The sequence below is a fragment of the Lutra lutra genome, chromosome 2, assembly GCF_902655055.1.
Source record: "Lutra lutra chromosome 2, mLutLut1.2, whole genome shotgun sequence".
Taxonomy (NCBI): Eukaryota; Metazoa; Chordata; class Mammalia; order Carnivora; family Mustelidae; genus Lutra; species Lutra lutra.
In genome coordinates this window covers 96,917,860-96,943,844 of record NC_062279.1, presented here as the reverse complement: position 1 = coordinate 96,943,844, position 25,985 = coordinate 96,917,860, and the positions used below count along the sequence as shown (strand labels likewise).

Below are 25,985 nucleotides of genomic sequence, written 5' to 3'. Positions count from 1 at the left end.
TGGTCTCCTTTCACCTAGACAAACACTAGCCTGTCTAAGAAAATGGCAAAGTTCCGTGAGCCTTATTCATGCCTTTAATTTGAGCAACAGAAAATTACTATAAGGCTCGTATTTACTCACATCAAATATTCATTTTCTTCATTCCCAAAGCAAAGTAACATTCACAGGCCCACAGCACGCCCTTCTTTTGCCGCAGGAGAAATGAAGAGCGGCAATCTCTGAGATCCCTGTATCTACATTCTGTCTTCTTCCTCCTGTCCAAAGTCAAGGTTGGCACCACGTTCATCTATCCCTCGAGGCCTTTGCCAACATGGACACTTTATTGAAAGAGAAATGAGGATTGGCATGTGCTTTATGCTGAGAAGCAGGGGGGTGTTCTTGTCTCTTACTTTCTGTCTGACCACCACCATCAAGCCTGCTGGGGCTGCTCTAGGGCATGCTGAAGCTTAAGTGTGTGTGCATTCACGCGCCTTGTAGGGTTTTCCCTCCCATGACATAGCCAGCACCCTGGCCAGAATAATGGCGCATTTTAGATGAAAGAAAGAGAAAACAAAAAATTAGTAAAGCTAGACACTTCTGCTTTGAGGTTCCTCTGCCTTTGACTCTAAAGAAAAGGAAACTATAAATCACCTCTCGCCACCCCCGCCACCTGAACTTAGGTACAGAGGGAATTTCTCTGTTGAACTCGGTGCACATCAGAGAAGTTCTGTTTATAAAAATGAAGCTAGAGAAACCCCGGAGATCTCAAAAAGAAAATACACACAAGAGACCATGAATCAAGGCACAAACACAGGAAGATCCCATGACAAATAATGAGAAAGTCCTCTCTTCACTTCTTTTGTGTTGTGAACAAGATGCGTTTTTCTTGTAGAAGCACAGGGACAAGAATGTGTTTTAGGATATCTTAACAGCAGAAGGCATAGTTCCATTTATTCACCCTACTTTTAATCTCATTTTTTTCCTCACTACAACTATGTGAGTTATGCTGAGTTCCAATTTAAAGATCAAAAAACTAGTGCCCCGGGGAAAACGAGTCACGAAGCCGAGCTTTCACAGTTAACAGATGAGGGAAGGCAAGAATTCACAGCCAGGTGATCTCACCACGAAGCTCTTCCACTCTCTCACAAGCCATCCATCCCTCCTTTGTAGACAGCACTGAGGCACACCGAGCCTCTGCTCCTTCCTTAGGGCATTCTTGAACATACTTTCTTTCTACTGCTCACTGAGGAGGACCTTTTCTATCATTACATGATCTGAGACAGAACTTCTAAGAGAAGACATTGGGAGGATATCAGGAGATATGAATCGTACTTCAACTTACTCGCAGGACAATTTTGATCATTTTTGTCCATTCTCTTTCTCTCCGATTCCCTTTATTGCATCCCAAACTGGGTGTTTTTCCAGCTGGCTGGTATCCAGCTGGTCATCTGCTGATGTGAACTGTCTAAAGGGAGGCGTGAACTTAATTACATGTGGCAGAGTGGATGTGACAAGGGGGCCTTATCATTACTGAATGTGCTCTAAGAGAGAGCCCTGAATGGCAGACTGAGCAGCCTAAATGAGCTGCAGAGATGGGACAAGCTGTCTCTGACAAGGGGCAAAGCCGCAAGGCGGTGCTTATGATTTCTACCTCTCCCGCTTTACAGATCTCGGGAGAGGCCGTGGAGCCTCTCTCTCCCCCGTGGATACAATTTCCATGATTAATGTCACTAATGTGGATCTTTTTGCCTTGTATGTAGTAGCATTTTAAAACAAAAACAAAGCAAAAAAAAAAAAAAAAAAAAAAAAAAGACCAAGTCTGTCTCAGACTGAAATTTTGCTCTTTGTCATTTCTTATTGAAAGATAATCTGAATTCAAAATACCAAGGTTAATTTTCCCTTTCTATGTGTTCTGTCCTCGCTTAGCTATTTTCTCAAAAAGCCAGGAAATCAACTTAGACATTCCAAATAGAAAGGTAAATAGAATTTTTTGGTAAACTGTGGGGCCCACCATGAAAGGACTGTGAGCAGCCGAGTGATATGAGAATCACGGTGCATTTTAAAGATTGAACTGGTGAGGAAGGTAGGCTGGATGAGTTGGTGGAGGAAACAGGAAGACTCCCTGGAGGCTGGATGCCTGGCTGAGCTGTGAGGGGGTAGGGGAAGAAGCCAGGCCTGAGCCTGAGTCTGGAGGATGGAAAGTGAAATATGTTTCAGGAAAAAAAAAAAAAAAAAAGATTTCACCACTGGTTAGAAGTGTTGCAGAAAAGTGACAAAATACAATATGAATATGTAGAAACCTGGGACACTGGGAAAATTGTGAGTGCAACTGGTTCAAGGAGGAAGGACAAATTCTGATTTTGATGTGGGTAGTGTGTGCAGATAGGGATCTGTGATTAATGCTGGAGATACAGTCCAGGAGTCACCAGGGTGTGGAGCCTCTGAGGGGGAAAAAAATGCAGAGGCAGAAAGAAGAGAACAGGGGAGAGATCTTTGGGAAACATTCCTATTTAAGGTTTGGGTGTGATGAGCCAAGCTAAACAGAACATGTAAGGATAAGGCAGATAAACACTGAGTTTGCATCTGGCATGGTAAGGAATACTGAGCAGCTCCTCAGTGAATGTTTCTGAATGAAAGGATGAATGATTGTAAGTGTTATGGAGAAAAAATCAAAAGTAAAGAGAGTTTCAAGATGGTGAAGTGGTTGATACGGTTGACACAGGTATCATTAAAAGTAATGTAAAGAAAGAGAATAATGCAAGAAATCATTGGATTTGTCGGGGGCCGGACATTGGTGGCCTTTAGAATTTTTTCAAAGGATGAAATCCCGGTTGAGAAGGGTTCACGGTGTGAGTTAGTGGTGAGACAATGTAAACTGTTATATATAGGTGCTGAGGATAAATAATAAAACAGTATGTTAGGATAGAGGGCCAAAATTCTGTTATGTAAGTAATCGTATAGCAGAAAGTTTTCATTTCTTTAAGATGTTTTTGTAACTTGGTAAAATAATAGTTGACATTATTATTTCTTGGAGAAACTCAATGATATTCCCCTTTTGAGTCCTCAAGCTCTTATTTCAATGTACAGCTGTATGAAGGCTACAGGTATAGGGGGAGAAGAGTGGAGTCCAGGTATATTTAAATCTTATTCTCTCACTGTTCTCCACAGTGTTCACATACCGCAGTCCTACTTATAAAGAAATGGTTCAAGGTGATTTATGAAAACACAGTCTTTACAATGAGAGGAAAAAATGGTAAATAAGTGGATGAAAAAAATGAGAAAATGAGAAAAATAAGATTTGAAAAGATAACAAAGTCAGGTGAGCAGTTAAAGTATAAAACATTTCGTGTGATTCCCAGTGTATTTCCTGGTACTAGGTCATGAATTTACTATTCCAAAGTTTTCAAGAGGGGAATGTGATAAATTTCAAAATCCGTGTGTCCATGAGGAAAAATACGCCCAAAAGAAGTTCATGTATTTCTCCTTTCATTCCACGTAAAGAAGATTTTTTCTTTGTTAATACAATGAACAACATCCTTAAAATAAAGACAGCAATGAGTTTTCATAGGGCTCCTTCTGTGAGTGTCCCTCCATGTTAGTAGATGGTATAAGGTCCAAGTATAAATACAGTAAAATAATTCCACAAGGATTCATCAGTTCAGTCAGAGCATAATACTTAGCTGTTCTGGCTTCATCCAGGGATAGATTCTGGCTTGTTTAGGGAAATGGCAAGCCCTTCAGAGCGGCTTCCATAATTTTTTTTTTTTCCTCAATTGAGCTTTTGATAGCAAGTGAGTTAGATATTTCCTGTCAGATACCCAGAGTGCAAATATTTCAAGTTGCCAGTTATATGCAAAACCGTGTGCTTCAAAAGGCAGCTGAGTCTTGGGTGGGATTGTCATCCTGAGGGACCTGACAAAAGACATGTATGTTAATAGAAGGCATCTTCTCTCCACAGAGGTGGATGGAGACAGATTCTCTTCAAGAAGTAATGTTGAGCTTGTTCTAGTAAATAGGCCAAAAAAAAAAAAAAGTCTCAAGGCCCTAAACCCAGATAAACCACCCAAAACACACCACTCTGTGAAAGAAACTAAACACTTGTGCTTGAAATCTAGCTTTGCCTGTTACTAGTTTTGAGGCCGTCGGCAAGTATGTTAATATCTCTAGATTTCAGTTTCCTCTTCCTGAAAAGGAAGTAAAATAAATACTTATCCTAATTCCCTTACAGGTGTGCCGTGAGCAGCAAATGCAATTGCTTTTATGAAAGTTTTGTAAATTATGCCCTTCTGTGTAGGAGAAGTTCTCCTCACTTGATAACAGCAAGCAAGGGATGAGAAAAATCTTTCTGACAGGAAACTCAAACTCCTCTCTGAGGGGCTTTGTCCCAGAGGCTTCAGAATCTACCCAGCAATTACCATATTATCCTCGCTGGACATTGAAAAGCCTTGAAAACTTTAATTATTGTTCCTTACTGACTTTTGACTTAATTGCTGCTTCTGCAGCTGATTTTTGCTCTGTGTTCATTTCCATGTCATCTGCAGTTCATTTTGAGAGAATGTTCGCTGAAGTATCTCAGGTAACACGTGTGACATAAGGGGTGGAGCCCACTGCAAAATCATGAGTCAGGCTTATTTATATGTATTTTCTACTAGTTTTGTTCTGTGTATTTTATTATCCTCTCTTCATGTAAAGAAAGGAACTGTGGACTTAAACATTCTGACCTTTGGTTTCACATAGTTAAATCTTTAATCTTCCCTAGGTCACTCCTTCCATATATGCTTGGAAATGTTTCCAATTTCAACACTACTTCTTTCATCTTGAAAACAGAAAGATTCTTATCATTATTTCTTCTTTGTTTTTCATTCCCCATCACGAATTCCGCTTCACCACTTTCCTATTCATTACATTCTTGCACCTCAGTGACTTAATAAATTCTTTTGACACCAACTGCCCCTTCCTTCCCTTGCTTTCCCTCCTCCAAGAATGGTGCCCATCAATATTGCATGCCAGGGGTGTGCTTGGAGAGTACGGGTCTGACAGCTCCCCAGCCCAGCAGGGAGGCTGCTCCCTTCTGTTCCAACTCAGTGATGAGAAGAACCCCTCCTCTTTCCGCCTCAAGCACCGGCTGCTAACAGCAGACTGAGAGACAGATGTTTCCAATCTCCAACTATATTGCAAGGACCACTTGAAATGGATTCCACTTAAATCTCCTTCCTTAAAAGTTTCATGCTCACTTCTCAATGTACACTTGTAACTGAAAGGTAAGAGTAGTGCTCACAAAAATGTAGTCACTGGTTATTTTTTTTTTTTTCCATCATGGTAGGAAAAGTAGAATTAGCAAGAATAAAGCTACTGCTTAGGACAGATAGTATAATATTAACTATGCCACAGTGAGACCAAAACTTCACCCATGTACTAAGAGAATGAATTTCAGAGTAGAAGGAAGAAAGAAAAACTGGGTTAAAGGGAAATGAAAACTAAGGGGTAAAGGGGATGGTAAAGACTTCTTAATAATTGTATTATTCCAAAAAATACATTTATTCCAAAAAATACATTTCCAAGTACTTTGATAAGTTTAGATTTAATAAAACCGTGTCATTATTCATTCAGGATATAAAGATGGCAAAGACTAAAAGGAGATAAAAAGTATTTTTATTTTCTAAATAGGAAGAAAGAAAAACCATAGGTTGGTAAGATCCTTGCAAAAGTTTAGAATAAGAGGTAGCAGTGATAACCAAGTCTTACTAAGGAGAAAATATCTCAAAAGGATAATAATTGTCAAGAGCTAAGGACTCTCAAGGATTTTTCTTTACCATAGCTGCCACAGTTACGTGGATGTTGATAGATGACACAAGACTCCTGGGTCAGAGACAAAGGACAGTTTGTTACTCACAGCAGTAGCACAATCAAGAGTTTTACCATTTTTGTGCCAAGTCCCTACACCTCAGTTTCAAACGGGTGAAGCAGAGAAAATCACATGATATCTACCTACTCATTGGTTGTATTCCAGGAAGGACCTGTAGCTTAGAGAACTTGAGTTTTTTATAATAGGAAGTAGACATGTTTGCCATTTGCTGTAAAGATAAGTAGTATCTTTATCTTCCAAGGTGATTGCTATATAGTTGTCTTGAAAAGACATACAGAAACATGAAAGATCCATGGAGAATTGTCTTCCAAGTGTATGTCTTCCAAATACGCACATGCAGATATATATATATAACAGCTGCCATCATTCATTGAGTGTTAAATTAGGGTGAACTATAGATATAAGCTAACTTCTAGATTATTTAGTAGTTAACATATTAACCATAAACAAAGAAAAAAAATCTTAGAGGAAAACCCTTCTTAAGTGACCATCACAATTATAAGGGAATTTGATATGTCACTATAATATCCATATGAATGAAATGGAAAGATGTGAATCGGGCAATGTATCTTTTAACTGTATTATATTTGGCTAAACCAACAAATTCAGATTATTGATGTCAGACTGGAGAGAGTCTTCGAGTAGTATTTTTGAAAAGGTCTTTGCCATATTTTTGTACTACAATGCTATCAACGATTGGAACAAGACCATAAATGGCAGGCATTTAGATTTATGGTGGCTAAAAGACTGGAATATTTGGCCAATATTTGGAAGAAAGGCAGCATTAAGAAATAAATGACCTGAAATTTTCTCTGAAACTTAAGGTGAAATTAAATAGCTAAATACAAATTTCTGTACATAGGTTCAAAAACCATCACTGCAACTGCAAAACTATAGACTTAGCCTAAGAGCCTTTCATGTTAGGAATACACTGAGTGGTTAGCTTTAACAAATTACTTGACCTTCTTGGGGTTTCATTGCCTCATTTTATACAGGAGATGCTTAACCATATTATCTCCATCTTCCTATGTAACTGAAGCCTGCAATAATATTTATAAATAATTGCTTGACTGAGGATAATCTAAGGCAACAGTTCGGTGAGGCATTTACACAACTACATATTCCAAATCAAGGAAAATAGTAGTCCTACTATGCTGGCTATGTAAGCATAATATTCATTTCCAGATGCATCAGTTTAGTGAAGACATTGGAATACTAACAGACATCTATATAAAAGTGAAGATAGAAATATGGGGAGATACCTGGAAACCATGCTTTTCTAGTTGAAGTTCAAAAATTGAGGCTATTTGGTCTGAAATAAAGAAGAGTTTTCAGAGGCATCATAATAATTTCTAAATATTTGAAAGGCTCTGATGCCAAAGTGGAGAGAAAGCAGGCCAGGATATGTGAAGAGAAGTGTCAGGAAGGCAAATTGCATTTATCCTAAGAACTTTCTGTAGATTTGAATTGGTAATAGATGAGATGACCCTCAGTAGGAATGGAGTACAATTTTGAATGTGTTTGAAGCACTATCCATATGTCAGCATATTGTAGAGGGGTTCCTACTTTGAATGGACGGTGGTGCTTGCTGACCCCAGGAGCCCTGCCTCCTCTGGAACTCTGAGTTCGAGATTTCTTAGCCACACTGTTCTGACAGAGTAGTTATGAGTATTGTTGTTCAGAAGGCATTGGCTTTAGTCCCAGTGCTAGCACTTGTTAGCTGTAAGACTTTGAGCAATCCATTTGATAATTTGGAACTACTGCTCACATATCAACTGATACCTTGGGTTAATCTTTCCATTTGTTTGTTGATTACACTCATGTTAGGGAAAGGTCTTAAGACAATTTTTAAAAATGTGGAATAAGGAATTTAGATCTTTGAAGTTCTTTCCACCCAGAGTCTCTGAGTATGAAGTATACAAGTAGATTTCATTTTAAATTTTAGAACTATAGAATACAGTTCTATATTCTCTCTGGTCATATTTGAAAGAATGAATCTGCTCTACTAGCCTAGATTATTCCTGAAAGTCATTTGGAAGTTTAGCTCTAGGGTGTCCTTACTCTGAAATGATTTTTTTTTTTTGAAGTATTTCTCAAGTTAGGTCCTAAAAAAATAAAAGTATGTAAAACCCTGTGAGAGCAGTGGCAAGTATTATCAAAAAAGATGGCTATATAATCTCCCAAGGACTCTGCTCCTTCTTGTTCCATCCTAAAAGTATTGGTACATGAATTCAGAGGAAATTACCAGAGGCAGACCTGTGTCTGGGGGAAGGAGATCAAAGAGATACTGGCTGATTCACTGTTACCATAAATATCTCCAGTCATGAAGATTAAATAAAGTCTTGGTGTAAAGGACATGTCTTCCCATTTAATTCTCTGTCTCCCTCCAACCAAAAAAAAAAAAAAAAAAACTAAAAAGCAAAAAACATTGGGGCACCTGGGTGGCTCAGTGGGTTAAAGCCTCTGCCTTCAGCTCAGGTCATGATCCCAGGGTCCTGGGATTGAGCCCCACATCGGGCTCTCTGCTCAGCAGGAGGCCTGCTTCCTCCTCTCTCTGACTGCCTCTCTGCCTACTTGTAATCTCTGTCTGTCAAATAAATAAATAAAATCTTTAAAAAAAAAAAAAGACAAAAAAACATTAAAAACTCCCAAGAAGAAACAATATGTAAAACTTCAGATCTAAAAATCTCAATGAGTATGTAGTAGGTGGATGCTATGCAAATGTCACTGGTGCCAATCTCTGCTCTTCTCCTAGGCCACCCATGGAAGACACCCAGACACTCTTGACCCCTGTGGTGAGCTGTGGGCCTCCTGGAGCTCTGCTGACCCGCCCTGTTATTCTCACTATGCATCACTGCGCAGATCCCAATACCGAAGACTGGAAGATACAGCTCAAGAACCAGGCAGCACAGGGACAGTGGGAGGTGAGCTTCCATTAGGATAAAGACGGAACACAAGAAAAAATCATGCAAACAAACTGGAATAATTATGGGAAGGTTTTTATTTTGAAAGCAGAACATGAATTGAATTTTAGCTTACACTCACAAGAAGAGAGAGAGGGGAAGAGAGTGTATGAGAAGAAGGGAAGGAGGGAGAGAGATGAGTTCCTGAATGCTCTTATCTACTGATGGGTAGGCACAAAGAAAATGGTGGTCAAGCATTTGCTAACTCCTAGGGGAAAGTATATTTGAGAGTCTTACACAAGTCCCTGTTGGAACATACATACTATGTCTTAGGATAGGAAACATCTATATACTTTTGAAATTTGCAGGTAGAAAAACATTGCACCTGGGTCAGAAAATGGTAGACATTGTAGACGCATACAGGGAATATAGTTCTTTCGAACTGAACTTGGGAAAACAGAAAGGGTGCCTCTCCTAAGCTCTGCTAGAATGAAGAACACCTGTGGTGTCTTGGCTGTCTGTGGCGATTGCCATCATAACTTCTTAGGGCTAGTGCCTTAAACAGATCCTGTTCTTCACATCAGAATTCTTCAATTAGCACCCGAAGTTACAAACAAAAGAATTTGTTAGATTTACCATGAAGATTTTATACCCAGTAACTAAAAACAAAACCAGCTTGCGTATTTTCATGTCATCCCTTGAAAAGACAGTATCTGTTGTTTAAGTGGGAAATTGCCCAATTAAACATTACATTTTAGAATATTCCAAAGAAGGCATATTTCAGGAATATGTTCATCAAAAAATGTTTAATAGTTTTGAAAACTACCCCTGTATTTTCGTGTAATCATTACAAAGCATCCAACCTATATATTATATACTTTGTGATTACTTGAGGTATTTTTCTTTTAGGAAAGAAATTTTTAGAAAAAAAATGTACATGAAGAGTCAAGCCTTTAATATTATAGGAAAAAGTAGTATTACAATTAGAAAGGCATCCCTGGGATTACTATAATTTCCTTCTTAAGGACATGTTCTCTTGGCCACATGAGGGGATCACTCCTTGCCAGAGGACTGAAAATCCAAACCTAAAGTCTAAGTGTATGCTTTATGTTAAATTATGACCAGACTTAGCCAGACCTCACTTCCAGTCCATTTAAACTTGAAATGATTTATCTCGAAAACATCCCAAAGTCTTAATTTCAAGTGATTCTAAATTGTTTGCACAAGACTCTGCTTGATACCCTATTACCTTATTTCTGAACTTTAGTAATAATAATAGTAACAACAACAAAATGAAACAAAGAAATGAGAAGAGTAGAAGAGGGCGATGCTTAAGAATGCACTCCTAGACCCATGGCAGGGACAGGATGCATCTTTATTCTCTACTATGTCTTACTGGGGGCTTCTGTGACATGCTTCATGGATTTGTTTCAAGGCTTGCCCTCACCCTGCTGGAGGGGAAAAACAAAACAAAACAAAACAAAACAAACTTATTTCCAGGTGTCCTTTTGGGCTAAAATAAACCCGAAGGTACTGAGTTTCTTTCTCTCTTTGCCAGTGAGGTTTGAGCTTCATCTTTGAGGACAGACACAGTTGAAGAAATGATTTCATATGGCATTACCCCCCCACTATCGTTCAGATGATGTTGCAGGGCCTAGCTAATAAACAACCACCCGAGGTGGCAACTTCTTTCATATCTTTGTTCAGCCCCAGAGACTCAATTTATGTTGACACATTCATTCATTTTTTTTTGACAAATAGCTATTTGCTCCCCATGAGCCAGGCCCACTGAGCTGCAGTGAGAATCAAAACAGATGTAGTTTCTGCCTCTGTGGAGAGAAAGTAGCCTAATGGGGAGGCAGAATCAGGCCCACGCATGTATTTTATTTCTCCCACATGGAGTTTTCTTTTAAATTTGAATTAATTAAAAGTTGGAAAATTTCACATGAAAAATGTGAACTTACAGCTTCTCTTGAAAAATTCAGGGTGGTTTTCTCACTGGGTCGGTATGTCTGCATAACTGTGATGAGCTGAGCCCAGTAGAGGCTGAGCTCTTTAGACAGGCTTGTGCTCCACTTTGCCCCAGTCTCCCCCACTCCCTATTGTCTTCTGCCCTACCTGCTTCACAAGTTCCTATTACCTGGCTGCCCTGAGATGCATGCAGAATTTTGACCCTTGGTTTATAGGTCCTACACTTGGCCTTTCAGATGATTTTCTTCTGTGGCCTGAGCCATTTGCATAAATCAAAACTTAGTTGAATTTATGACTATTTTAACAATATTCAGCACTTCCATTTATTTTTATTTCTTGCTAAATATTTTCAAAAGCTGAAAGGATAGGCTGTTTTACCAGAGAAAAGCATTGAGCTTGCTATATTGTACTTTCTCTAGGGTCTAGCAGCCCAGATTACTGAGAAAAGCAGTATACTGCTTTGAAAAGTAATTGACAGGTGAGTTTGGAAAAACAGAGTAAAATTGTGTTGCATAATTCCTTAATTTCTCTAAACCTTTTTGAACCCCTAGATTTTTAGGGAAAACTTACTACTCTATAATGACATTGAAATAAAACAATACTTCTAGATTCAGTCAGACCCTTAGAGATTAAAACATTAAATTCTCAGAGATAGGTAATAAACTCAGGTGCACTGAAATTAAGAGGATAATTCATGAATTTCTTTTGGAATTTTATGTCGATTCCAGTAACGTAGACTGGCAGATGGAAAAAAAATGCTAAATAGGGGCATCTAAATAAAAAATATTAGCAATATGAAGGTAAGGGCAAGGGAGACAATGATTAAGAATGGAAATAGGGTATAATAAAGCAGAAGAAAGGAAAAAAATTTCAGGGAAAAGGATGATCACTTGCAGAAGAGATGCTGCTGTGTCTGCCTGGCTGCCATTATGGCGGCCAGCGGGACCCTCAGTGGCTCAGTCACGGCTCCTTTCATCCTCTCCTTCAGGATGTGGTGGTGGTTGGGGAGGAGAACTTCACCACCCCCTGCTACATTCAGCTGGATGCAGAGGCTTGCCACCTCCTCACAGAGAACCTTAGCACCTATGCCCTGGTCGGGCAGTCCACCACCAAAGCTGCTGCAAAGCGCCTGAAGCTGGCCATCTTCGGGCCACTTTGCTGCTCCTCTCTGGAGTACAGTGTTCGAGTCTACTGTCTGGACGATACGCAGGATGCCCTGAAGGTACGTCGCTCCTGCCAAACCTCCCCCTCTCCCTTCACACCAAAGCCAACATGTGGTGTGGTGGAGCACACCCAGAGAAGGGGTGTGTGTGTGCACACCCAATGCGTGAACCCCAAAGCGTCTAGCCCCAAAAGATGTGGTTGGGGAAAAAAAAAAAGACATTTCTCTTAGGCCATGCTGATAAATGAGTGGTTTCCGTTGTGCTGATTCCTCCCAAGGGCTACTTTTGTTTACCTTCCTTGATTTCCTTTAATGAAAAATTTAGAAGAAGTAGAAGAATTTGGCAATGAGATGTGGATGGTAAATAATGTGCTTCCATGTTTATCTCAGCTGTGTGCTTCCTATAAAAGGAATTGGTGTAATTGCTCACACTGTATGTTCCTCTTGTGTGCCACTTCATTTATATGCTTTCCCATTCTTTTTATGAAGACTGTGAGGAAGAGGGTTAGCATTTGACAACAGGCTGCTGCTTTGCAGAATAAATGAGCTTAATTCCTGGTGCTGTTATTGCGATTCATTTTATCCCATTTGAAGCTTTAAAGGATATAGTGCCTTTGAAGAAGTTATAATCTAGAAGGAGAAATAAAAGAAGTATGCCAAGGACAGGGAGACAAGTCAGAGTTCGATAAATGCTAGAGATGAATGCAAAGTTCTACGGGAGGCAGTTCAGGAGAGGTGGGGGCATAGTATTATTTTCAGGACATGTGGAAAAGAGCTGATATTTGAAATTGGCCCAAACGAAAGGGAGGGTTTGACCAGCATCATGAGAAAAAAATACAAAATATCAAGGTGAAGAGAACAGTGGGAAGAAACACAGAGGGAACAGTAAATACAGACTTCATATGAGCATACTATTTCCGGGAAGCCCGGAATGATACATAGGAGTTTTATTGAGTGAACCTCAACTGCCAGAGAGAGGAGTTGAGACTCAGCATCTTGAGTTACTGGAGAGCCAGTAGACAGATTATAACCAATGAAAGACGTGATTGGAAATCTACATTGGAAATATTAGTCTGACATCAGTGAAAAGATAGCATCAAGAAGAAAAGTGTGGTAGATCTGGGTGGAGGATGGAGGAGTGAGAAGAAGGGAATGAGTTGTGGAAGGACCTATAGGAACTCCCGTGGGACCTGTGACCCACTCTGCATGGGCGGAGCAGAAGATCGGAGGTGGTTCTAAGTAACAGCATACGCTTAGGGGCAGGTAGCTCTAGGGTGTGGACATGGTGACTTCGCTTTGAGAAATATCAAGCCAGAGTTTTGTCTTAGACATCAGGACCACGATGCCCAGGGACAGTTAGAAATCCAGGTGTGGATTTCTGGACAGAGAGCAGATCCTGAAGTAGAGACTCAGGAATGAATGATGTAATATTGATATGTGTCATCCCTGTGATCAGGGAGACTATCAAAGGAGAGCAGAGGGATAAGACAAGCAAACTCGTTGAAAATAACAAGCATTACCAAGAACTTCCTATGCACTGGGCACGATTCTAAATGTTTATTAACTCATTTAATTTTTACGGCAACCCTGTAAGATACCATTAACCCCATTTTTCAGATGTTCAATTCAGGGCAAAGAAAAATTAAGTAAATTGCTCTAGGGCACACAACCGTTGAATGGAGAAAGCAGGCTTGAAGCCCAGGCAACTGGCTGCAGGCTAGATCCTCCCCACTGCCCCTCTGTAATGTGAGTTGCTGGAAGAGCCACACCCTAAACGCAGGGGACAATGGGGAACCCTGCCTTTGCAGGGGGTGAGCAAGGGCAGCCAGCAGAGGGAGCTATAGAAGGATGAGCACCCAGAGGAGGAAGAGGAGACATGGAAGAAAAAATGTGTCAAGGAAGCCAAGGGAAGAATTTTTTTCTACACATCAAAGTATTTCCTTCTGGAATTTCCATCCAGAAAGTAGTTCTGGGTCATGAAAGCATAGTGCTGCAGGTTGGGTCCACAGAGGGGATGAGACACAGGATCTATTTTTGATGGGTGACCTTGTAAGAGTTTGTGATGTTGAATAAATGATGGGAACGCGCAGCTGTAGTGTCAAGCTTATGGTTCTTTCTTTTATATTCCTTGCAGATGTGCTGCTTCTAAGGCCCTGTCAGGATAGAAATCTTCCTAGGCTTAAATTCTGCATAGGGAAAACTGTATTTGTAGTGGAGCTGTGGGATCTGATTAAGGCAAATCTTTTAACCATTCCAAGAAAAATCATTGTAAAAAGCACACTTTGGAGCTCTACATTATATTTGAAATGTTTGAAACACGTATTTTTTATTCATTCACATAGTTCTCATATTTAGGCACTCTTGACCTTTCTTCCCAAGAGAAACACACAAATCTGTGCAAGAAAAGGTAGTAATTCATTAAAATAATTTTAATTGTTTTAATTGGTGAAAAGAAATGCAAATGGCCAACACTGAGAAAGATTGACAAACAGGTTTAAGCAGTAAACACAACCCAGGAGCAGTTTGCATCATGGTCAGTGCTTTCCAAATAGACATAAATTCTCAGCATCTGGTGATCCAGCACTTAGCCTGAAACAAATATGAATAATGGATAAGGCTTTCCTGCACCTCATGGCCTTTTAATAATATAAAAATACCAAAAATCCTAGTTATAGGTAAACGGTCTAGCCGACATACTGAAGAGACAATTAGTTCAGTCCCAGAAATGCTGCCTAACATCCATACTTGAATTGGAACCTTGGGGCTGATTTTTAGAAAGACCCTTTCTTACCTGAATTCTGCCATCTTGGCACCCTGCCTGCCAGGGCTCCCCACCAGTCTCTGCCATCTCCCTGCTTCTCTAACACCCATCGCCTATAAATACGACCTTTCCAAACACCTCTTCCTCCTTCAGGCCCACCGGCTCCCACCTCCCCACTCTCATCATTCCTGAACCAGTAGTTCTCCAGCACGGCACAGAACACTCAGTTGGAGAAGCTTCAAAAAAGACTTGCTCAAAAAAAAAAAAAAGTCTTGCTCCGGGCTCCCAACCCGAAGGTTCTGACCTACTTGGTGTGGGTATTGGGGCTTTTCTTTGCGCACTCCCTGGGTTATTCTTTTGTGCATTTAAGATTAAGAACTGTTCTCCTTAACACCTTCCCTATATCCTGAATCGCTCTCTCCACCATTCCTTCACCTACTCACATTAACCGCACCTGGATCTTCCGAGTAACAGGGTCTTCCTCACAGTCCCTGCTATGAAGACCACTCCCTTGAGCTAATGCCAAGGCCAAGAGGAGGAGTTCCGGTCCAGTCCTTTTCAAGACCACTTCTGGGGCATTGTTCTACCTGGAGGGCTGGCTTTTTCTACTGCCCTTCTTGTTCTTTTGTTCTGCCATTCGTGATCTATTTCAGTTCCCTAGCCCCGAATCCCCTAGTGCCTACCCCCAGCCCAGCAGTACCTGCCTCAGGGTCTTTCTTTCCACTCATTTTATTTCTATCATCCTCTCAGATTCAAAGTCACCATGAATCACAGTTCTTTGCCCCGAGTTATTCTGGTAACCTTCACAGCATCCCACATTATCTTTCGGCTGGTGTAGATATGCTCGGGATTTCACCCTCATTAGCATCTCCACCTGCCAAGATCCCCACCTGTGAAGCTCCCCATTTCTGACCTTTCATCTCTCACTCACAAAAGGCACACGTGCCACCCTTGGTTCTCAAGGAAGACCTCCCTCAATCTTTCCTGATGTCCTGCCACAAACCCTCCTCTGCTCTCCTCCAGATCTCCAGGGAACTCACTTCTCTAAATCTCTTGCCAGCTAGAGCTGCTGCAGGTTTTTCTCATTTCCACAGCTAAAGATGACCACCCCTGAACAAGCCCTCTGGGTCTACTTCTAGGTTGCTGAGTTGCTCTGAAAATCATAAATGTCTACTTGAGTCTCCTCTGTTCTCAAGGTAGCTGCCCTAAATTATGCCTCCCCTGCTTCTCTGCGCTCCTTCCACTTATCCCTTCTCGAAGCCTCAGATCTCACAGAGCTCTTCTTCCAGTTCTCTTCCTCTCTCCCCACATCCCTGTTTATACAGCAGCCCCTCCATGCTGCACAGTGACCTGCCTCCTACTGCCCACTCGAGGGACCCTCTCTTAGCTCCTGACCTTTACTCTTCAAACCTTTTCTTTCAGCCTCTCCTCAGCCATTCTGGGCTCTGATGCAAAGGAACTCTACTTCTTTGTTTGGGCTTTAATCCTGCTCCTATAGCCCTCCATCTCCAAGCAGCAAATGGCACAGGACCAAAAGTGGGCCTCCCCAGACCTGATATTTTCTTTTAGTTACCACTGTGTCCTGGGGACTGCTTCAGAATTGTGGAAACCATCTCGGAAGGTTGGACTGGGGCAGAGGGGGAGCCCAGGGGGCCACTCATTCTCAGAGGTTCAGAATTACACAGTCTGCAGAGCTACTGGAAAAACCTGTGGCCCAGTGTCTGGAAGTGAACATATTGAGAATATTAATTCCCACTTTCTATCATATGAGCTTACAGTGTCCATGTGGATGGGGAGGGGAAAAAAAAAAGGAGACCACCCCATCAGTCAGTCTCAAGCAAACCGGGTGCATCCTTTCATCTTCCCACCCGGCTCTTTGAGTTTGGCAGCCCTGAGGACACTTTCTCTGAGTTTTGTTAAGCCTGCAGGCAAAAATGGTCACCTGAAACTTAAAAGCTGTGTTTAAGAGTTGAGAAGAATTGCTGAGAATTAGGATGCCAGAGGTGAGTTTTAGAATAAAAGTCAAGGCTACTGGGAGACAGTGGGTTCTTTCATCTGCCTTTTGGGTGGGTTTTTCTCCCATGCAAGTGCTTGAAGGACCAGCGGGAGCAGTGAGGGGAAGTTCACACAGAGAGATAGAGATGGTAGGGATTGTAAAAACAGTTCAGAGGCCATTCTTGGCTCACACAGAGAGGTCCCATCTATTGTAAAGACGAAGTTGGATTGAAGATCAGAGTTTTGGGGATGCCTGGGTGGCTCAGTCGGTTAAGCGTCTGCCTTCACCTCGGGTCATGATCCTGGGGTCCTGGGATTGAACCCCACATTGGGCTCCCTGCTGGTCAGGGAGTGTGCTTCTCCCTCTCTCTCGACTCCTCTCCCACCCATGTTCGCACTCTCTCTCTCTCTCTCTTCCTCTCTCTCCCACTCACTCTCCCTCTCAAATAAATAAAATCCTTAAAAATCAGTTTTTCTGCTTCCCACATCTTCAGGCGATTAAAGTAATAATACTGGTGTTCTCTCGTTATTTGCAAAAACTTAAATCCTAATATAAAAAGACCAGAAATTAGCACAGAACAAGATTATATTTCAGTAAGTTTTGAGACACCCAGGGAGAAACAGACATCTACGTGGAAATAAGGCATTTCTGTCCCGCTATCCTGAGGGTACAGTTTCTGAGATTTTCCTTTTGTAATAAATAGGTTTATCATAAACCCTGAGATTCAGAACTTAAAAGAAGAGTTATTTGCATACATTACAGACAGCATGTGATGTTTATTGAATTGCTGACAAATGTACATATGATAGGAACTGAATATGTAAATTCACATAAGCTGGCTCTCTTCGTGTAGTCATTTGGCATGGAGAAGGGCCTTCTTTGGATTTCTTCAGCTTTCACGTACCCTAATTCAGGCTGCGGTCTAGAGTATAGAAATTCCGTGAAAGATCATATTATGTGGGAAAGAAGAGAAAATGAAAGAAATGCTGAAAATGAGAAGAAGCGGGAGGTCTCCTTGAGAGCTGTGCGATACTGTCTCTTGGGCTGCAGCCGCGGAAGGTCGCAGGTAGCCTGGAGAAGCTTTTGTCTTCTTCCTGCTGCTAATACTTCCCACTGTCCTTCTGACGCCCCTTGCATGGCAGCTGTGACCCCGCAGAACCCAGAGCACCTCCAGCCTGCCTCTTCCAGGTTTGTGAAGGCTGGCCTTCTCTTAAATTGGCCCCATTAGCCTTATCTTTTTTTTCAGTTCCCTCAAACAGCCTCAAAACTAGCTTGACCTGTGTTTTATAATTTCAGGATGCTGGTCTCTGCAATTAAGTTAATATATTTGTACGTGTAACACAAGTATTGGACGACACCAAACAGTGTGTTAAAGATTGCAAATGTGTTTCCCTTATCCTTCTGCTGAGTGTGTGGGACGAAGTATGGTGTGGTAGGGAAGCTTGGAGTAGGCTGCTTAATGCGATTAGTTCTGCCCCTCCTCAGGTCGGTGGCTCTGGTCATTGAACTTGACCTCTTTGACTAAAAGTCCTTTGGTCTACATCAGAGACCCTTAGACGATTCAAGGAGATTAAAGTTATTAAATTTCCTAGCACAAACAGCATTTGATGATGTTCCTTATTCCTAGATAGACATTTAGATAGAACGGCATTTTGAGGATAATGGCTCAATGAGGACACTAAATCTAGTTGTGATCTAATTGTGAGGTGAGTTTCAGGTTTGTGGGCAGGGTATTTGGTCAGCCATATGGGGACAGGGATCTTCTTGGTGAATCTAAACTTAAACTGAATCTTTATTACCTCCTCATGAGTCTTGGCCCTGACCCTACCATTTATTTTGGAAATGACCTGCCATGTTGAGTTTATTTTCTGAGAGAGAAGGAAAAGAGAGGAAAAAAATAAAAGTTGTGGTAGGCAGTATAGAGGCCCCCCAAAATTATCTGTACTCAATGTTCAGAACCTCCAAATATCTTACCTTACATGGCAAAAGGGACTTTGCAGATATGATTAAGGGTATGAGCCTCAAGATGAAGAGATTATCCTGGGTTTTCTGGGTGGGTCTAATGTAATTACATGGTGTGTGAAAGTGGAGAACTTCTCTCAGCTGTAGTCCAGGGAGCCATGACCATGGGAGAGAGACCAGAGAGATGTGCCATTGCTGACTTTGAAGATGGAGGAAGGGGACGCTGAGCCCAAGAATGTAGTCAAGGTGGGAAAGACACCTTGGAAGGTGGGAAAGACAGAAGAGCAAATTGTCCCCTAGAACTTCCAAAAAGGAAGGCAGCCCTAACAACACCTTGACTTTAGCTCGGTGGGACCGGGATCAGACTTTTGATCTACACAACTGTAAGGTAATAAATGTAAGTTGTTTAAAGTCATGAAGCCTATATGATAATTTCTTATGGCAAAATTAGAAACTAACGTAGAAATTTAAAAATGGCAAGTTCAGTGGTGAAAAGTAAAACAAGATGGCTTCAGAGGTTCTAGAACAACCTCAAAAGCCCTATTCCTAATTCCAGAGATGTGAGAGATCATCTTTTCTTCAGAAGTATGCTCAGAGGTGGACAGGTGACACAGCTGCTTCTTCAAGTGCCCCCCCTTTGCCATTTTGCTTTAAACATGTCACAAAGCACCCTGACCAGGCAGGCCAGACATGGCAGCTCAGACCGAGCATCGGTGGCGGTGGCAGCTGCAGAAGCAGCAGGCAGAGCCCTGGAAACCAGGTGACTCGATGGGGAATGTTTGCCCACAGTCCCCAGAGTCCAGCCTTGTTATCATGAGGGATGGAGCATGGCAGACACACTCAGCGAGGAGAGCACAGCACCCCGGTGTGAGCACAGAAAGAAGAGGTAGCAGAGCCAGTGGTGGTGACCCGAGCAGGTGGCAGAGGTGGCCGAGAGCTGGCCTCCGGGCCCTGTGGCCAGAGGAGGGGAGTCAACTGGCAAGAACGGAGAGTAGCTTGGCTGAAGAGCTGGCAGGGACCAGCAGAGAAGGACAGTCGCTCTCTGTGGCCTCTGTTTGGGAAGCATGCAGGCCCACAGCTCTGAGAGCCACAGAGAGCCTTGGCAGCAAAAAGAGAAATTTCTCATCCCCAGTGACAAGGGCAGGTCTCGGCATGGAATTAAAGAATGAACAGGAGTAAGGCAGGTTCCATAAAGATGGAATGAAGATGCGATTTCTTTTCAACTAAGCCAGCACAACACTTGAGGGCTGGTCTTTTGAAGCATGTGTGGCAGGCTGAATGTCGCCTGGTTTGGGCTCTTGAGACCCCTGGCCCGTGTGGTAGAAGCGTGTGAAGGTGCGGCTCAGGGTGTGAACTGTGCAATTCGGTCTCCAGTGTCTGATCCAGCGCCGGGCTCAGAGTGTGGAGTGTGGGTCCCTCTCCGTCCAGCTGTCCCCAGGCTGAAAAGCTCTGGATCACAAAGCTTAGGTTCCCAATGCTGGCCCCAGGCTCCCTGGCAGCCCTCAATATGGCTGGCCGAATTGGGGCTATGTGTTTCCGTCAGGAATAAAGAGTGAACAGACAAATCACATCCACACGATGCAGAGAACAAAGCCAGACACCGTAGAACAAAGCCTTGATTTAACCTCCTTCCAGCCTTCTCTTCCTGAAGAAATCTTAATGCATTCTATGAGATTCGAGTTTAATCATTTGTTTCCTCCCTTCTCTAGCTGATAAGATTTCTCATAAGGACAGGAAAGAATTGCTGGGAGGGCAGTGAGGAAAATGAAGGGGCTTGAGGGGGAGAAGGCTAAAAGCTAGTAACCCACAAATGGAATGAGCGCCCCTTGAGGAGCTGGAAGCTAAAACAAGTGCCTGCAACCAAGGAGGCCATTTGGTTCAGAGAAGAGAGGGAAGAGAGGAGGCAGGTTCTTGAGCAGAAGGAGGGTGAGCACAGAGCGTGGAGAACAGGCCAGGGCCCCAGCGCTTCACACACTCCCTGGCACAGGGTCCCCTCAGGCAGCGACTTCTTGCATTCTGAAACCTGCGCCCTGAGCATCTCCACCGGCATCTGTGTTGCTCCGGGCGCTCTCCCGTGCACTAGCTGGGAGACTGACACTCCAGCTGCCCTGAAGTAGAAGGGATCTAACCCCCAAAGTAAAGCAGCATGAAAAATTCGGGGCTTAGGAAGACCAGAGTGTGGGAGCTGTAAGGCTCCTGTCACTCACCTTGTCCTGGGCTGCCTTCCTGAGAGCTGCTCCTCTGGGCTAAGAGCCTGGGAGAGATCTGGGTACTGGCCAGTGGTGCTCCCTCTGTACATTCACACAGGCCTTTAAAACAGTTCAGATTTATTGTGGCTCTTAAGTGGCCCAGGCTAATGGCTTGGCATGGATAATGTCTTGGTTTAATTGGTTATTGTGAAAGCTGCTTGTTTCTACTGTGGAATCTCTTGTCCCTGCCTTTCAAGCGATCCCTCACAGGCCCCCTGAATCAATACAGCCCTCACTCAGGGCCACTGAAGAGCCTGCCCTGGGCAGCCACTGGGCTGGGGAAGCAGCCATCCTGCAGGATTGCTCGGGTCCTGGCATCAGACTCACACACACAGGGGCCTGCTCCTGGTGACTCTGTGACTGGGGGCTGGCGTGTGTTCCCACCTCTGCCAATAACTGACTCCTGAGAGAGTCTTCTCAAGGTTAAGTTACAGGGGTGAAGACCAGCGTGACAAAGGAAGTCAGAAAGCGACCCCTTCTCGCAGAAACAGAGCAAGCTCATCAAAGCAGAGTCGCCCAGAACCAAACAATAGAGTCACCCAGAAACAACCAGTCCCCCAGGTAGAGTCACCCAGAACCAAACAGGACCCTGAGGGGGGAGACCTGCCAAGAGGGAAGACAACCTTTGCAAAGGAAGGTAACCTTTATATTTCTGAGAACAAAGAGCCTAGATGATCCTAATTCCTACTACAGCATGTCTTTCCAAGATCACTACATTTTTCTGAAGTCTAACTAAATCCTTTGACTTAAATATATTTTGTTCTTATTCTCTCATAAAGTGCATGATATTTCCTAACTGTGTGATCCAAAAGCAGCTGTCTGGAAGCTGTCTTGGGGCTGAGTGCAATGTTGGGGTCACATGTTTACATGGCGATCTCCCCTCCCTGAGGAGTATGAGGCACGGTTGGGGGCTCGTACCCCAGAGCTTGACACGGTTTCCAGCAGGCCATGTACCTTTTCCTGATGTTGAATGAATGCTCTCAGGAAGATTAAGGAGACGAAAGTATTTAACTGTAAAGCTATATCCTATTGATTCATACGTTTGTTATTTTTATGTCCTTTTCCTTCTGTGTATCATATGTATAATAAAATGATTTCATGCTGAAGGAATTCAGAAAATCAAGACTTTTGAAATATAAGTTACAGCATATTTTTAAGTGGGGTCTGTTATAACATGTCTGTCTGAGATTATGACAGTGAAAAACGTAACAAGACAGGGCACAAGCATGACTAGTGTGTCAAGTGGGCTTGCTTCTTCTTTCTTCTGATGTAAGATTTATATAGTTGCCCCTTGAACACTGTGGGAGTTATAGGCACTGAACCCCCAGGCAGTTGAAAATCTGCATATAACTTCTGACTTCCCAAAAACTTTACTACTAATAGCTTCCTGTGGACTGAAAACCTTACCAACGACATAAATAGCCAATTAACACGTGTTGTATGTTGTATGTATTTTGCACGGTGTTCTTACCATAAAGTAAGCTAAAGAAAAGAAAATGCTATTAAGAAAATTGTCAGGGGGGCGCCTGGGTGGCTCAGTGGGTTAAAGCCTCTGCCTTCAGCTCAGGTCATGATCCCAGGGTCCTGGGATCGAGCCCCGCATCGGGCTCTCTGCTCAGCGGGGAGCCTGCTTCCTCCTCTCTCTCTGCCTGCCTCTCTGCCTACTTTTGATCTCTGTCTGTCAAATAAATAAATAAAATCTTTAAAGAAAAGAAAAGAAAATTGTCAGGAAGAGCAAATACATTTGCAGTCATGTCCTATCCTTGTCGGAAAAACCTGGTGTGTAAGAGAACACGTGAAGCTCAAACCTGTATGTGGGTTTGCTGTATGTGTCAAGTCATCTCTGACTTGTGTACTTTTAGATGGTTGTAGTTTCCAAGGAGGTGTTTTATTTATCACTTACAATATCTTTAATTCACTTTGATATTTTTAATTTGTGGTTTGGCTATGGTCTCCTCCTTTATTTTGTTATGTTTCCTTGAAGTCGAACACCCTGGGTGTGAGATCTGTTGCCACTTCTCAGGAAGAACATTAAATTTAAGTTTGGTAAGGATTCTTCTTACTGAATCACTTATTCGAGGGCTGATTTCTCCCAGAGCTAGCAGTGAAAAGACATCTGCCCAAGTCAGTGTCTCGAAAATGGCCTCACACACCCCAGACCCAATGAACTTTGGGGGCCAAAAAGATAATAGTACTTGTGTGTTTATTCATCTTGGCTCATCCTTTTAACCTTATGTGTATTTTATAATGTAATACAGTAATTTACTGACATGTTACTATATCATTTATAAAGAAGCATAAAACGCATGCTCAATTTTTGGACCGATAGGCATTTGCAGTCAGATATGTTTGGAGTGGGACCTCGACTGTAAGCATGGGTACAACCCAATGGGCAGTTTATCTTTCACCAGGGTTCGTGTCTAATCAAAGGGGACAAAAAAGTTAGGTTCTCCCAGCTCTGTACAGCCACTTTGTGTCATTCCTGGTTGATGGAAAAACAGAGAGCTTAAGACTATGGAGATGTGTTCTCTAGCTCCATTATCTTTAAAATAAGTGGCATCTTACTGTGGTGCCTGGGTGGCTCAGTCAGTTAAGCTTCCAACTCTTGATTTTGGCTCAAGTCATGATCTCGGGGTTATGAGATCAAGCCCATTGTCTGGCTCCATGATCAGCAGGCAGTCTACTTGGGATTCTCTCTCCCTCTGCCCCTCCCTACCCCAACTCTCTTTCTCTAAAATAAATAAGTAAATCTTTAAATCTTTAAAATAAAAAATACAATAATATAAAATAAAATAAAATGGCATTTTACTTGGTACTTTCAAAAAAGGCTCCAGCCAACGCCATCTTTCCCCATTGGTGAGAACTCTTAATTATGCCTTTGGAGGTGAATGCCGAAGAAACCAAGAACTCAGTCCTATTCTTGGGCTGACTCCCACCCAGACTCCTCATTCAAATGTGGTATTAGATTTCTTGACTTCAAGATCATGGCCAATAGGCAGTTTAGGTTTTTTCCAGTAGTCCTCCCTGCCAAGAAAACTGATAATGTTCTCCATATCCTCCAGCAATCTATGTTGATTGTAGGAATGGGGTGTGGATTATACGTTGTTGGGTACAATTTCCTCCCAGAATACAATGCATCTTCTTTTAGACATCCCAGGGAGATAATTTGGACATAATGAAGATCTATAGTAATCAGATAATTGCTATCGATTGCTCTTTAGCCGTCTTGATGAGGTAATTAGGGTGTACTGGAAAGAAGCTAGAACTGATTGATTGGCATGACTGTAATCTCAAAGATTTCTAATTACGTTTCTTTTCTTCTAATGGCTTATAAACAAACATCATTTTAGCTTTAGAATTTGTCAGGTGCCAGGTTCACTGGGAACATCAGCTTTCTCTATTATGCTAACTAGACACCAAACATGATCAACATAAGCTCATTATGCCTTGCTGCTGAAGCAGAAGAAACTGCAATTAACCCTCGCTTTTCTTATTCATCTTCATTTCAACATGGCCAGATCCTTGTCGAGGAATGGAGTGTGAAGTGTTCCACGAGGAACATGTGCACCTCTGGGTTGGGTAGACCTGTATGGCTTACTGGGGACCCTCAGAGCCTGCTGAGCTGTAGGCACAGAGAGCCAGGGCACAACATATGTGTCCTGGTGGCCGACTGGCTGGCTGGGAGTCGGCTGACTGCTCAGACTCCTGTCACAAGTAATAGCTACTCATCAGCCAGCAAGGTTGAATCCTCTCGGTGTAAATATTCCGAAGCAGCTGGACCATGCCCGTCTCTCCGTCAATGTGCTGTTGCCTCATCGCTTCCATTAAACACTAATTAGAGGAATCCATGCCTGAGACCATATCCCACATTACCCTAATATTTCCTACACCTTATAAGACCTTTCAGCAGCTTGCATTGTTCAGAATAGTGGCCTGACTCAAAGATGATGGATGCTAAGAACCACTAAGAAGCAGCTAGAAATGAGCTGTTTACATCTAATCAATGATGTTGGTAAGCTCTGCACTTACTGGGCTACATGTGTGTGGGTTAGAATTCATTCAGCAAATGCAGAGAGGATGTATTTCTGGGTAAAAGCCAATCTGGTCCCCACACTCACAATTCTCTGCTGTGATCCATCTGCATTTGGTACTCTGGTAGGTGCCCAACACGTGCGTGTGGAAAGACCTGAATGGGCGCTGCGTTATGGAACCCCCTGCTTCTAGCTGGAAATGTCCCCAAGAAAGAAGATCATGTTTTCCTTTTACATATATTTTTTAAATCCATTATTTTCCCAAACGCTTTAAAAAGGAAAGAAAGGTCACAAATTGCCTACACATGTGTGTCACTGAAACTTTCAGAGCACGATGAGAGTGGAGTGCGCAGAGATGGTTCTGATGACAAAGGAGACTCAGCATATTTTGTTCATTGATAACTTATGCTTTGCTGCTATTTGGATAATTGCAGCTGTACTTCAAAATGCTTCGTTAACTCCCATTAGCTTGTTTGAGGAATGAAAGTCTACTTAGAATTTGTCTTCATGTTACATCTTTATAGTTTAAGTAAAGTTATATAGCAGATTTTTTGATCAGCCACAGTTCTTGAGAAATGAGGTATTCTTTTCCATATTTAATCTGAGTGACTGTCTAGTTCAGTATTTGGTGCTGACAGAACTTCCTAATCTGTATTAGTACATTTTCCTCTAATAGGACAGATAATGAGTATATTTTATTTTAGTTTTTGATAATTGGGAATTGTGCAACCGATAATTCTTAGGCAAAAATGTTATTATTTCTATAGGTAAAGAAACTACAAAAAAAAAAAATTGAAAGGAAAAACAAAAGTGCCAAATGCATTCCAAGTCTTTACTTTTGCCAAGTCCAAGACATGGGTTTGTTTTCTAGTGATTGGCCCTTTTCCCCAAAAGTGCATTGAAAATCTACTTACTTTAACTGCTTATTTATCTTTCTGCCTGTTTTTTCTTTCATTTGGAATTCTTCCCATTTGGGATTCTGATTGTTATTTTCCAGGATTTGATTAAATCTTCCACTTGTCCATCGGGAAATGCAGACTGTACTGAATTTGCCTCACAACATGTGATGCAGGTTGTTGAGAGAGAGTTGATGGTCAGGAGGACT

The 25,985-nt window shown here is 42.2% G+C and overlaps 1 protein-coding gene across 3 annotated transcripts in view; it reads left to right on the top strand.

Annotated features, from left to right (window-relative positions):
• Positions 1-25,985, top strand: part of UNC5C (unc-5 netrin receptor C) — a 359,485-nt gene that overhangs the window by 320,204 nt on the left and 13,296 nt on the right. For all 3 annotated transcript variants that reach the window (XM_047718027.1, XM_047718026.1, XM_047718024.1), the window contains 2 exons: positions 8,601-8,769; positions 11,708-11,941. In XM_047718027.1, coding sequence (XP_047573983.1) covers positions 8,601-8,769; positions 11,708-11,941 — 403 coding nt within the window. The remainder of the gene's footprint in view (positions 1-8,600; positions 8,770-11,707; positions 11,942-25,985) is intronic.